General features: G+C 39.9%; 1 protein-coding gene across 17 annotated transcripts in view; it reads left to right on the forward strand.

Annotated features, from left to right (window-relative positions):
• Positions 1-13114, forward strand: part of LOC105915432 (C-myc promoter-binding protein) — a 101221-nt gene extending 88107 nt beyond the window's left edge. For 10 of the 17 annotated variants that reach the window (XM_036135940.1, XM_036135945.1, XM_036135941.1 and 7 more), the window contains 7 exons: positions 806-986; positions 4191-4445; positions 6253-6370; positions 6619-6645; positions 9049-9211; positions 9304-9368; positions 12753-13114. In XM_036135940.1, coding sequence (XP_035991833.1) covers positions 806-986; positions 4191-4445; positions 6253-6370; positions 6619-6645; positions 9049-9211; positions 9304-9368; positions 12753-12889 — 946 coding nt within the window. In that variant the 3' untranslated portion in view covers positions 12890-13114. Of the gene's footprint in view, positions 1-805; positions 987-4190; positions 4446-6252; positions 6371-6618; positions 6646-8999; positions 9212-9303; positions 9369-12752 lie in introns of those variants that run through there. The other 7 variants (XM_036135942.1, XM_036135953.1, XM_036135955.1 and 4 more) reach the window with 2 other exon arrangements.
• The last annotated feature ends 241 nt before the right edge of the window (positions 13115-13355 follow it).

Raw genomic sequence — 13355 nt, forward strand, 5'->3', positions numbered from 1 at the left:
ATGGATATTAGGAGCATTACGGTACACTGTTTCACTACCTGATAGGACCCCTGAGCTGTCTACCAGACTGCCTGACTGTAATGTCTAAACTAGAAATGCATTCATGTAAAGGCCCCCACATACTCGGGCGTATTTCACTCTGCAGAGGTCCGTGCAGAGCTCAATTTTTACGACTTGTCTGAGGCAAGAAGTCTTCACATCAAACTGTTTCATATGTTTGACACTGAGCTGCTCCAATCAGGCGTTCTCCAGGACGCAGCATCTCAGTCCCTCTCTGTTCTCACTGACAGGTGGGAGCCTGCTGGAAAATAAATGTCTCTAGGTGCTCAGCTAGCTAATCACACATTTTATCATCCGTCCTGCTGCTTCGTCCCGCTGCCAGAAATAGTGGGAATTGTAGGAATTTGCCACAAGAAATTCAGTTAACAGTACGCTGGACTATGAACGGCAGAGTCCACCAAGCTCACAGTTTATGCACATTATGGCTGATTTATGTGGAAGCCTTTATGTAGCCTGGAGTACGCGCTAGCAACAATAAACCTAGTAAGTTAATTCAATATAAAAGTTTATTTTGGCCTTGTGTTAGAAACAGGGCAGTGTAGTCCAGCTACTCTGTCCTCCCGACAGAGACGGATAGAGAGCTGTGGACGTGGAGGGGTGATATTACACACTTGGGAAGAATATTTAGTGCACCTTATGGTCCGAACAATACGATATACTGCATCAGTATTTTTTGTTTTAAACCATTGGTGAGCAAAAAGACCTGATTTGTATTCCAGACTCCATCCTGTCTGTGTCTCCCCAGGGTTCGACCCAACAGGGCTCGAGGCATCAACATCCCCACAGAGCGTCGCCAGGGGGCGCTGTCTTCCGGAGGACCCATGACTCGCAGCGTCAGCGCCTTCGGCCCCATGGAGGAGGAGTCCCAGTTCAGCCACCACCTGCCGACGTCAGGCAGCCTGCCGAGCCACCTGAACGAAGCCCCGGTTCGTCCAGACACAGAAAACCTCATCGTTTGAGCTCCGTTTCAGTAATGGGGGGATTTATTAAGTGTTATCGAGCAGAGTTTAGATATGATATGACGTGGAGCTGGAATTGTCCAGATTTTGGTTGAGTGTGTCCTAAATGGACGGGATCTGAATGAGAGTATCAAAGGATACTCAGCAAGGAGGCAAAGCTGAGATGGTTTGAACATGTGCAGGAGAGGGACAGTGGAGACTCTGGGTGGAGGATGTCGGATATGCAGCTACCAGGGAGCAGGAAAAAAGATTAATTTATAAAATAAAACTTTTTTAGGCCTCCCATCCCAACAAAATGGGAGAAAATTTTAAATTTTGTCAACATTTTATAGCATTTTATAAACTACGTGCTATTAATATTAACAGCGGTAAAAAAGGCTTTTAGTCTGAGTTGAACAAAAACAAAGGGTGAAACAACAAAGTTCACCATCTTCGTGTTCTCTCTCAGGAAAGATAGCACATTTTGCTTTTAGCTAGCCATGAACCTCACCGATAAAACGCAAAGACCGAAAATACACAAGCTGAAAATAATATCAATACAGTGATATCGCACCCAAAATACTGTATGCTTACATAAAGTTTTATACTCTTCAAGGAGTTTAACATTAGTATCTGTCCTTCCATTCAAAGCTACGCTACCTTAACACAGTGAAACTTTTGCTCTGAGGTTTATCCAGAATCCCTTGCTACTCTCACATTCATAGCTGCGTTACCTTAATGCAGTGAAACCGTTGTTGAGGATTACCCAGAATCCCTTGCTACTCTTACATTCAAAGCTATGTTACCTTAATGCAGTGAAACCGTTGAGGATTACCCAGAATCCCTTGCTACTCTTACATTCATAGCTACGTTACCTTAATACAGTGAAGCCGTTGTTGTGGATTACCCAGAATCCCTTGCTACTCTTACGTTCATAGCTACGTTACCTTAATACAGTGAAACCGTTGAGGATTACCCAGAATCCCTTGCTACTCTTACGTTCATAGCTACGTTACCTTAAGGCAGTGAAACCATTGCTCTGGGGATTACCCAGAATCCCTTGCTACTCTTACATTCATAGCTGCGTTACCTTAATGCAGTGAAACCGTTGTTGTGGATTACCCAGAATCCCTTGCTACTCTTACGTTCATAGCTACGTTACCTTAATACAGTGAAACCGTTGAGGATTACCCAGAATCCCTTGCTACTCTTACGTTCAAAGCTACGTACGTTACCTTAATGCAGTGAAACCGTTGCTCTGAGGATTACCCAGAATCCCTTGCAACTCTCACATTCATAGCTGCGTTACCTTAATGCAGTGAAATCGTTGTTCTGAGGATTACCCAGAATCCCTTGCTACTCTTACGTTCATAGCTACGTTACCTTAATACAGTGAAACCGTTGAGGATTACCCAGAATCCCTTGCTACTCTTACGTTCAAAGCTACGTTACCTTAATGCAGTGAAACCGTTGCTCTGAGGATTACCCAGAATCCCTTGCTACTCTCACATTCATAGCTGCGTTACCTTAATACAGTGAAACCGTTGAGGATTACCCAGAATCCCTTGCTACTCTTACGTTCAAAGCTACGTTACCTTAATGCAGTGAAATCGTTGCTCTGAGGTTTACCCAGAATCCCTTGCTACTCATACTACTGACTGCAGGTACAGAGCAAACAGCAGATGGTCCTGTTGTCCCATTTAGCAGGATTTATGTACATGTATTTATTTTATGTATACCAACCTTTAACGAGATTAATAAAACTAAATTGATCATATTAGCATTAGATTGAAATAAACGTAAAGAGACACTCATCAGATTTGTGTCTGACGTGTTTAACTTGCTGGCTCTAATTTCACCCAGTTCTCTTTTCTCTGTGTGATACAGAGGATATAAAACCAACCATTTAGATAATGGCTTTTTAGCCTCCCCGCTGTTAACTGTCATTAATTATTTATATATCGGTAGCAGAGGCCACAACATGCAGCATGTGAGTGAAACAGTCGCCGTAAAACCAGCAACAAAAAAGCTTTACTCATATTTTAAAGCAAAACGATTACAGAGCTGACATTTTAAACTACACTGCAAAAACAGAACTAAAAATAAGTAAAAATGTCTTTAAATTAGTGCATCTGTCCTTAATTTGAGCAGGTTAATAATAAGATTATCTGCCAATGGAATGAGTATCATGACCCCTAAAATAAGATAATTAGATATACTGCATTTGAAATAAAATGATAGAGATGATTTGTTCCTATCTTAAGTGCTAAAATCTTATTCCATTGGCAAATCATCCTATTTACCTGCTCAAATCAAGGATAAATGTACTAATTTTAAGAAGATTTTAGTTATTTTTAGTTCTGTTTTTTGCAGTGTAGCTTCAGCATCTTATGCACTGCAAAAACAGAACTAAAAATAAGTAAAATTTTCTTGAAATTAGTGCATTTGTCCTTAATTTTAACAGGTAAATAAGATGATCTGCCAATGGAGTGAGTATTTTCACCCCTAAAATAAGATAATTAGATATACTGCACTTGAAATAAGATGATAGAAATGAGTTGTTCCTGTTTTAAGCGTAAAAATCTCATTCCATTGGCAAATCATCTTTGCTAAAATCAAGGATAAATGCACCAATTTCAAGATTTGACTTATTTTTAGTTTTGTTTTTGCAGTGTGATAGCGATTAGCATTACTAACCTTAAGCAACACACTGCAAAAGCTGACCTAGAAATAAGTAAAATGTTCTTAAAATGTATGTTTTTGTCCTTGAATTGATCAGGTAAATTATATTATCTGCCAATGGAATGAGTATTTTGACCCCTAAAATAAGATAATTTGACATACTGCACTTGAAATAAGACGTTGCCAGAGTTGAGTTGTTCCTATTTTAAGTGCAAAAATCTTATTCCATTGGCAGACCATCTTCTTTACCTGCTCAAATCAAGGACAGATACACACATTTTAAGAAAATTGTACTTATTGTTAGTTCTGTTTTTGCAGTGCACTCCAGATTGTTATACTGGATTCAACGCCGAGATGCCTGCAAGCATTTCCAACATGAATTTCCCCAAGAAAAAAAACAGCAGCTTTGCTCGAGTCTTTGATCTGTTCAGTCATCAAGGTCCAGGCCCGGCACACGTCACGTCTTATTCTGACGCTCTGACTCGCCACTCTCACTTTTGCCCCAACAAGGACCCCCTGAGCATGGACTGGCAGCTCCACAACCCTGAGCCCGTGACGGTTCCCTATCTGAGCCCCCTGGTGCTGTGGAAGGAGCTGGAGAGTCTGCTGGAGAACGAGGGGGACCCGGTGATCGCCGAAGCCGACATGGTGGACCATCACCCCATCATCTACTGGAACCTGCTGTGGTACTTCAGACGGCTGGACCTGCCCAGCAATCTGCCGGGCCTCATCCTCACCTCCGAGCACTGCAACAGAGACTCCCAGGTCAGAAACGGTCATCGCCGCGGCCCCACTGAGCTATATAATACACTGGAGTGCTGATTTTGCTGAAAAACTGAAGTCACTGGCCGCCATCTTGCTCCTCCCTACTCTCACAGAATCCCACACTGCAAAAAGGGAACTAAAATTAAGTAAATTATTCTTGAAATGAGTGCATTTTTTCTTGATTTGAGCAGGTAAATTAGATGATTTGCCAATGGAATAAGAGTTTTGCACTTAAAGTAGGAACAATTCATCTCCATCATCTTATTTCAAGTGCAGCATATCTAATTATCTTATTTTAGGGGTGAAATTACTAATCCCATTGGCAAATAGTCTTATTTAACTGCTCAAATCAATGAAAAATAGACTAATTTCTAGAAAATTTTACTTACTTTTAGTTCCCTTTTTGCAGTGCATAGGATTTGGTTGCAACAACAAGCAGTTTTCTGGCTGTGTGAAAACGTTTCACAGGTAATTCTACAGTCAGTGGATGTACCAACACTATCAACTACTAGGAAATTAGGTGCTGAAATATTTTACATGTTATTCATATTAAATAATTATATGTATATATATTTGTATGTGTATATGTATGAATGAATGAATGAATTTATTTCAGACAATTAACAAATTTAACACACATTTAACAAATATTAAATAAATCAATTTCAGAAATTACCAAATAATAATAAAAAATAATCAATTTAAGGAATTCTTCAACCAAGTACTACATAAAAAAAGTAATTGATAAACATTAAATTAAATTTTCTGTTTCAGTTCAATTAAATCATTTGAACATAAATAGAAATGAGATAAACAAAATTTTTCTCTAAATAAAATATATCAGGTATATTTACCCTGATTTCTGACATTGATTAGTGATTAAAGAAAGTTGTCTGAAAAAAAAGAGATTTCCTTCTTGTCTGTATGAAAGTAATTTAAATTTGAGGGTACATGTATATATGTATATATATGTATACACATATGTAAATATATGTTTTTGTATATTGTTATTTATATATTTATAAATGTTATATATATATTTAAATATATAAAATGCAAAATATTTCAGCACATGTCTTTTTGAGCACTTGATAGTTTTAGAACATAACATAAAAGTATATGGCATTTGACATTTTAAAAGTTTTAAGCCCCCCCTGAACATGAAAAAAATCCTCATTATTCGATGCTGTAGCGCACATATTCCCTAGTTACTGGGGGGAAATAGGGAGTACCAATATGGCGGATGGTGGCTTCAAAGCGACTCTTTCTAACAGCGGGCGATTAGCACTCCAGTGTATTATATAGCTCAGTGATATATATGTATGTGTATATGTACATATGTATATATATGTATAAATATATGTAAATATATGTTTTTGTATATTGTTATTTATATATTTATAAATGTTATATATATATATATATATATATATATATATATATATATATATATATATATATATATATATATATATATATTTAAATATATAAAATGCAAAATATTTCAGCACATGACTTTCTCAGTACTTGATATTTTTAGAACATAACATAAAGTATATGGCATTTGACGTTTTAAAAGTCTTAAGCCCCCCCTGAACATGAGAAAATCCTCGTTATTCGATGCTGTAGCGCACATATTCCCTAGTTACTGGGGGGAAATAGGGAGTACCAATATGGCGGCTGGTGGCTTCAAAGCGACTCGTTCTAACAGACGGTGATTAGCACTCCAGTGTATTATAAAGCTCAGTGGGCGGCCCGGTTTCCAGGATGTGGCCCGGTGTAACTCAACGTGTTTCTGCCCCGTCAGGTGCCTCGTCACTGGATGTCGGAGGACAGCAAACACGTGCTGATCCAGATCCTGTGGGACAACCTGAAGCTGCACCAGGACCCCGTCCAGCCGCTCTACATCCTCTGGAACACATACAGTGAGTCCCGCCCCCCCACACTAATCCGCCACACAGGAGGTAGACAGGAGCAAACAGAACCTGGGTCCAGTCGGTAGAGAGATGAAAAAGAAAAACTTCTGGACAGTTTGAGCAGGAGTTGAGGCACGGAGGAAGCAGGAGTGGACACATCTGGACGCCTCTTGCTAAAAACGGAGGCTGCCAGTTTCCAGAGGAGTCTGTTGACCCTTGTGCTAACGGACTCTGTCTGCTCTCTTCTCTCCTTCCAGGGCTTAATTGTACTCTGTTGTTAGAGAGTGAGTGTTCCTCTCAGCTGCAGACTCCCTCAGATGAGTCCTGCCTGTCTTCTGTTCAGCTGTGTGTGCTTTGCTTGGTCTTCTGTGGGAACTACCCGTAGCAGTGCTCATGTCGTCTCCGTACGGTCCTGCTCTGTGCTTATATTTGGGTTTGCATCTCCTGTGACTGTCGCTTCATTTCCGTCCGTCTGTTGTTTTTATGCAGCAACATAAAAGATGGATGCCGCTGTGGTTCTTTGCTGTTTGGTTTGTCTCGGACTTTGGCTGCTGTTCCGTTTATTTCCCAGCCCAGTCCTTGTATCTGGTAACAATACCTGTTTGAGCTGATCTAAAATGCAGTGAATTGGGTTTTGCAGCTGTACTGCTTTGCAAAAGTCTTCATGCACTGCAAAAACGGAACTTAAAATAAGTAATATGTTCTTAAAATGTGTGTATTTGTCCTTGATTTGAGCAGGTAAATAGGATGATTTGCCAATGGAATAAGATTTTTGCACTTAAAATAGGAACAACTCATCTCCAACATCTTATTTCAAGTGCAGGACATCTAATTATCTTATATTAGAGGTCAAAATACTCATTCCATTGGCAAATAATCTTATTTACCTGCTCAAATCAAGGACAAATACACTAACTTTAAGAACATTTTACTTATTTTTTGATCAGTTTTTGCAGTGTGTCTATTAAACGTTTTGCACATTTTTGGTTCACACGGCAGGATTTTACAGTAGTCGGACGAATTTCAAAGCCTGAGAGACGCCACAGTTAGCGATGAAATAATCTTATATAAAAGAGGTTTGTTTGTACAGTGTGTGGAGTCTGGTCAGATGGCGAGCTCAACCCATCACACTGCAAAAATGGATCTAAAAATAAGTAAAATATTGTTAAAATTAGTCTATTTGTCCTTGATTTGAGCAAGTAAATAAGATTATCTGCCAATGAAATTAGTATTTCAACCTCTAAAATAAGATAGTCAGACATCCTGCACTTGAAATAAGATGATGGAGATGAATTGTTCCTATACTAAGGGCAAAAATCTTATTCCATTGGCAAATCATCCTATTTACCTGCTCAAATCAAGGACAAATACACTAATTTTAAGAACATTTTACTTATTTTTAGTTCCGTTTTTGCAGTGCACACACACACGAACAGATTTAACTTAAGATCATTCAGATGTCAGATGGGAAATCTTGGGAATCCTCTCAGGATCAAACGTGAGTTCAGACTAAATAAACATGAACAACCAGGAAAAATAATGGCGATTTTAACTGAGAAGACACGACCGGGGCCTCTATGCTTGCTACACTATGAAATGGAGGCGAGTTTATTACATTATTTTCTCTTGGGAATCCTTCACCTCGTTTCTGATTGGCCACACGTCACATTCAGCAGGCCGTCTCCTCGTTTGTCCTCAGGGCAGATAACACACACGCTAGAATATCTATGCAAGACAATCCAACATGTTCAATATCCCCAAATTGAGGTTGGAGCGGTTCCAACGTTCCACTGAGCGGACCAGACCGCTCTTAACACACCACGCATGGCAGGAATATCTCTTAAGATTATCGTAAGAGACACGCAGATATAGGGCTGGACGATAATTCAATAAGAATAAATATCGATCGATAGACATATATCGATGACAGAAAAAAAAAGGGTAAATAAAAATTTCAATAGAATAAAAGTTTTCCTTCCTTCTGCATGTAGGTTAATATTACAGTCGTCACATCCTCCCAACCAATCACAACGAGGATCCAGGAAAAGCTCCGCCCCCTTCAAAGAGTTCAGAGAGCACATGTTCTTTTTTTTATTTTTTAAAAACTTGCAGTTTTGGTAAAAAGTTGGTTGAATAAATAGTTGAGTTTGAATTCAGTGTGTGTTTCTGTATCTAAAAATAGGTCACTAAGCAACAGCATAAATGACCAAGGCTGCCCTTAAAATAATAATAATTATCAATATTGATCAATTGATTTCTATTTTATCAATAGACTTTTTTTCTGTATCGTCTAGCCTTACGGCGATAATCGGGGCGAAAATCGGGCTAAAAATCCTGCCGTGTGAACCAGCCTTAACGGAAAAAAACCTTTAAATGCATCCTGTTGGATTTTTATGCAACACTTGACTGAATTGAAGTTTGTGGTTGAAAAACAACAAAACGTGAAAAAGATCAAATGGTGCAAACACTTTTGCAATGCACAGTTTACAAAAAAAAAAAAAAAAAACACCAAGACATTTTAATCACCAGTTATTATTCTTTGTTCAACCAACGCTGGCGACAACTTCACCTCAGACTGGAGAGCTGTTGTTCAGGAGCGACCTGGGGAACTAAGATTCTGTTCTCTGCGCTTCTAGAGGCCAGACAGAAGGATCTCTGTGCTGATCTGTGCGTGTGTGTCCTGGCAGACGTGGGCTACCCTCTGTCCCGGCCGGTCCCGGAGGAGGAGAAGCCGTTCACCGACGAGCTGCTGCAGGGCGTGGTGAGGAGCATCCAGAGGAACGACGTCAGCCGGCCCATGGCTCAGCTGCTGCAGCTCCTGGACAAGATGCTGGGCGTCGGACGGCAGAGGTCGGTTTTAATCAGAGGGTTAGTGCTGAAAGCTGAGAATCACGGCCAGTATCAGTGCTGTAAATGTAGTTTTTTGGTGTCGTTTGTGTCAGGAGTTTGTACCGGGACATCCTCTTCCTCTCCCTGGTGGCTCTGGGAAAAGATAACATTGATATTGGTGAGTTGGAGTTTCCTCGTTTTACGTGTTAAGGCCCATTCATACCCTACGTTTGGCCTACACGTCCGTATTTCTGTCCGTACGTTTTATCCGTTGACTCCTTCATACCTCCGTCCGTTGAGGTGCGCAAAAACCAATATTTCCTCTAGGTGGCAGTGCTGGGCGCCAATAATTCGTCACTGATCAAACATGGCGACGGTCCAAGACGTGATTTTGTTGTATTTGCTCCGTAAGTAAACTTTTTGTTTGTCCCTGTGCCCCAGACACGACACATCATATATGTGTTGGTAGTTGCGGACAAGCTCCGCAAGTCATTCCTCGAATCCCGCCGTTGTTTAAAGCCCAGAATTATAACCTTCTTTATGATTTTGTTGCCATATTGTACTACAAACTCAATAGCGCCCCCACCGTTTCCGGTAGTATTGCTCCGTATTGATCCGTTTCGTCCGTAAGCGTAAGCTCCCAATTTTCGTGTCAAAATACGGACGAAATCGACGGTTAGAATGTATGAAACACTCCACACGTATCCGTATCCGTCTTTTACGTGAGGTATGACTGGGCCTTAACACGTTGAATCTTTTCCACGATATTTACTGTTTTTCTTGCAGAAAAGTCGACTGTCAGCTGTTGTTTCGCAGTTTCTAAATGAAGTGTTAAACTCAACATGTTTGACAGCTTTACCTCTGGATGTTTCAACCTGCTCTTTTTAAAATCAGTACCTGCTGCAACCTTCTCTGTTATAAAATCAATTTACCACCAGTTACTCATCTATTGCTAGCTGGGTTTAACACTAGTTTGTTGATATTAACAGCCATTGTTTTCAGGCTGATTTGAATATTTATTAAAGGTATATAGCCACATTATATGCATAAAAATGACCAAAAACAGTTTGTGAAATAAAATACGGTTATATACACCAATCCTCCATCCTGATATTGTTTTATGGTCCATTTTGTGGAAAAATAGCCCCACCAACAGGCACGATTAGCAGATATAAACAGATGTTGCGCCATCTAGTGGCAGTATTGCATAACTATCATAATGCCGGTTTGCTTACCGTATTTTCCGGACTATAAATCGCTCCGGAGTACAAGTCGCACCAGCCATGAAATGCATAATAAAGAAGGAAAAAACATATATAAGTCGTACTGGAGTATAAGTCGCATTTTTGGGGGAAATTTATTTGATAATATACAACATCAAGAACAGACATGTCATCTTGAAAGGCAATTTTAATAGAATGGAGGCAACCACAGGCTGAATAATTGTGCGGTTAGCTTACGCTACATGACACAACTGAGAACGTGCCTGGTATGTTAACATAACATATTAAAAGGTATTCAGATAACTATAGCATAAATAACATGCGAAGAAGTTAACCAAAGCGCCCGTGTCACTCCAAATAACTAAAATCCAGTGAAATCTTCATCCTCGGTGTCACTTTCAAATAACTCCATTAACTCCGGAGGTAGTACGTCGCTTACGTCTGATTCAACACAGGCCTAGAGCGCCCTCTTGCTTTTTGGTGTGAAAATAACAGGTGTAATGATATACCGGTAAAAATGTGTAATAATTTCACACATAAGTCGCTCCAGAGAATAAGTCGCACCCCCGGCCAAACTATGAAAAAAAACTGCGACTTATAGTCCGGAAAATACGGTAATTAAAAAAACAGTATGAAATGATACTAGACTGAGCCTGACCCGCCAAAGTGTCTCGCAATAATGTGGCAGCTCTGCGTGATCGAACCAACCATTATTAATTAAATAAAACGATCTACAGCAGCTTTAAGAGCCTCACGTCAGTCAACTCTGAGCCTCGGCAGGTTTAGCGTCCGTTTCAGTAAACACCAAAGTTCAGACTGGATTCCCAGAGATACAGAGATATTCCAGTCTCTTCCCTCTTGGAATCATATTTATTTTGCGGTTTTTTTTCCCACTGGATCTTGGATCTTTCTTCATTGTTACGTCTGGAGATGCTAATAGCCGTTAGCCGCTTCCTTGTTTTATCCCCTGCTGCGCATGAGCTGTGTTGTACGTCCTCTATTATTAAAACTAAACACCAAAGGCTTTATTTACTAACAAACTCAGCAAAAACAAAGCGTAAAACACCAAAACAACAAGTAATACGACAGCAGGACGTGATAATATTTCATAAAACCCTTGTATGCAACCACAGGGTGCTTGCGCAAGTCTTGAAAGTCTTAATAAGTATGGAATTTTGAAACACTGTTTACCAGACCTTGAAAAGTCTTGAATTTTGTGTGAAAGTCTTAATAAAGTATGGGGGAAAAAATGTATGGTAGAATTTTACAGTATGCTCAAAGGCATTGTGAAATGAGAAATAGGAAGGTAGGCTATAAAACTATAATTTTACTAACTGGTCACGTACTGTATTAGCCTAATTGAATCAAACACTTGTTTGATGTGAAATTCATGTACTTGTGATTTTCATGTTTGGAAACGTTTTCATCAGTAAAAGCATAATTTACTGTGAATAATGCATTTGTTCATTGAATACTAGCCTATAAAAATTAACATTTCTAATAAACAGTTTGTACAATCTCAACCAATGAAGTAGGCAGTAGGCACACAAGTATACAAGCACAGTGCGAAATACAGGGGGGTCAGGGGGGGCTCGACCCCCCCGATTCACCCATGAGACCCCCTGAAAGCCTCAAATGGAAAATTTAAAGGTGGTCTTAAATTGTGTCAAAAAAATTAAAAATGAAATATTTTTTGTCACTAATGGTCACTAAAAACCTCAACATTTCCAGTATTTAAAATTCAAAACATTTATTCACAAATATCAGAATCAGACATACTTTAATGATCCCAGGGGAAAATATGTTCTGTTTTTTGCCAAGTGGAGCCAGCCAATCCTGTTCGCGTATGCAAATTAGCCAAGATCGCGCCAAACAGAAGAAAGACGTAACGTTGACAACAATTAATACTAAAAATGTTTAAATTTTAGTATTAGGAACTGATCTTATCTGTTGTGCCTATATACTGAATGATAAATGTCCTCTCAAGTCCTTGTATGTCTGGTGAATGTGAAGAATTGAAATTAAAGCTGACTTTATAAGCTGACTGACTGCATATTGAGAAAATTTAGATCGGTATTGCGCAACAATCGGGAGATGGGGACCCCCCCCCCAAATATTGACAGGTATTTCGCACACTGTATACAAGTACATAAAGTTAAGGTCTTGGGGAAAAAAAAAAAATCAGTTTTAAAAAAGTCTGGAATTTTAATTTGGAAAAAGAGCAAGCACCCTGCAACCAGAGTGACCTACTGACGTATAAATAAATAAAGTCAAATAACGTGGCTTTAAGATTAAAATCATACAGAATTTGTGGCATTTTTCTCTCTCTCTCCCCGCAGATGCCTTCGATCGGGAGTACAAGCTGGCGTACGACCGCCTGCTGCCCCACCTGGTGAAGCTGACCCACAACTGTGACCGTCCTCCCAGCACGGGCGTGATGGAGTGCCGCAGGACGTTTGGAGAGCCTTACCTGTGAAGCGCTCCCCTTCCCCCTCCCTCCTCATGGCTTTACCTCCAGCTCAGGAACCCTGCAGGAAGACTGAATGTGCACTACGGTGACGCTCGGAGCAGCCGTCTGCTGCGCTCTGCTCCATGCAGCCCGAACGTTTCACAGACTTCATCTCGGCAACGATGCAAACTCGCAGCGCTCCTGAACGCACCGCTTTCATCCAGCGTCTCGCCTCGTTTCTGTTAAAAAAAAGAAAGAAATCCTGTGAAAATGACAGTGTAAATACGTCACTTTTTAATTCAGCATTTATACGGTATAATAACAAATCATGAAGAATACCTTTAGCAATATTTTAACTTGAATTTTACCTGTAGAGTTAATTTTATTTATTGCGTCCTGTTGCTGCCGTGTTCGTCCAAGAACTCGCCGCTCTCACCTTCCAGACGGAGGAAAACCGGTTTCATGTCGCATCAAAAGACCAAATAAAGGAAAA

The sequence above is a fragment of the Fundulus heteroclitus genome, chromosome 4 (assembly GCF_011125445.2).
Source record: "Fundulus heteroclitus isolate FHET01 chromosome 4, MU-UCD_Fhet_4.1, whole genome shotgun sequence".
Classification (NCBI taxonomy): Eukaryota; Metazoa; Chordata; class Actinopteri; order Cyprinodontiformes; family Fundulidae; genus Fundulus; species Fundulus heteroclitus.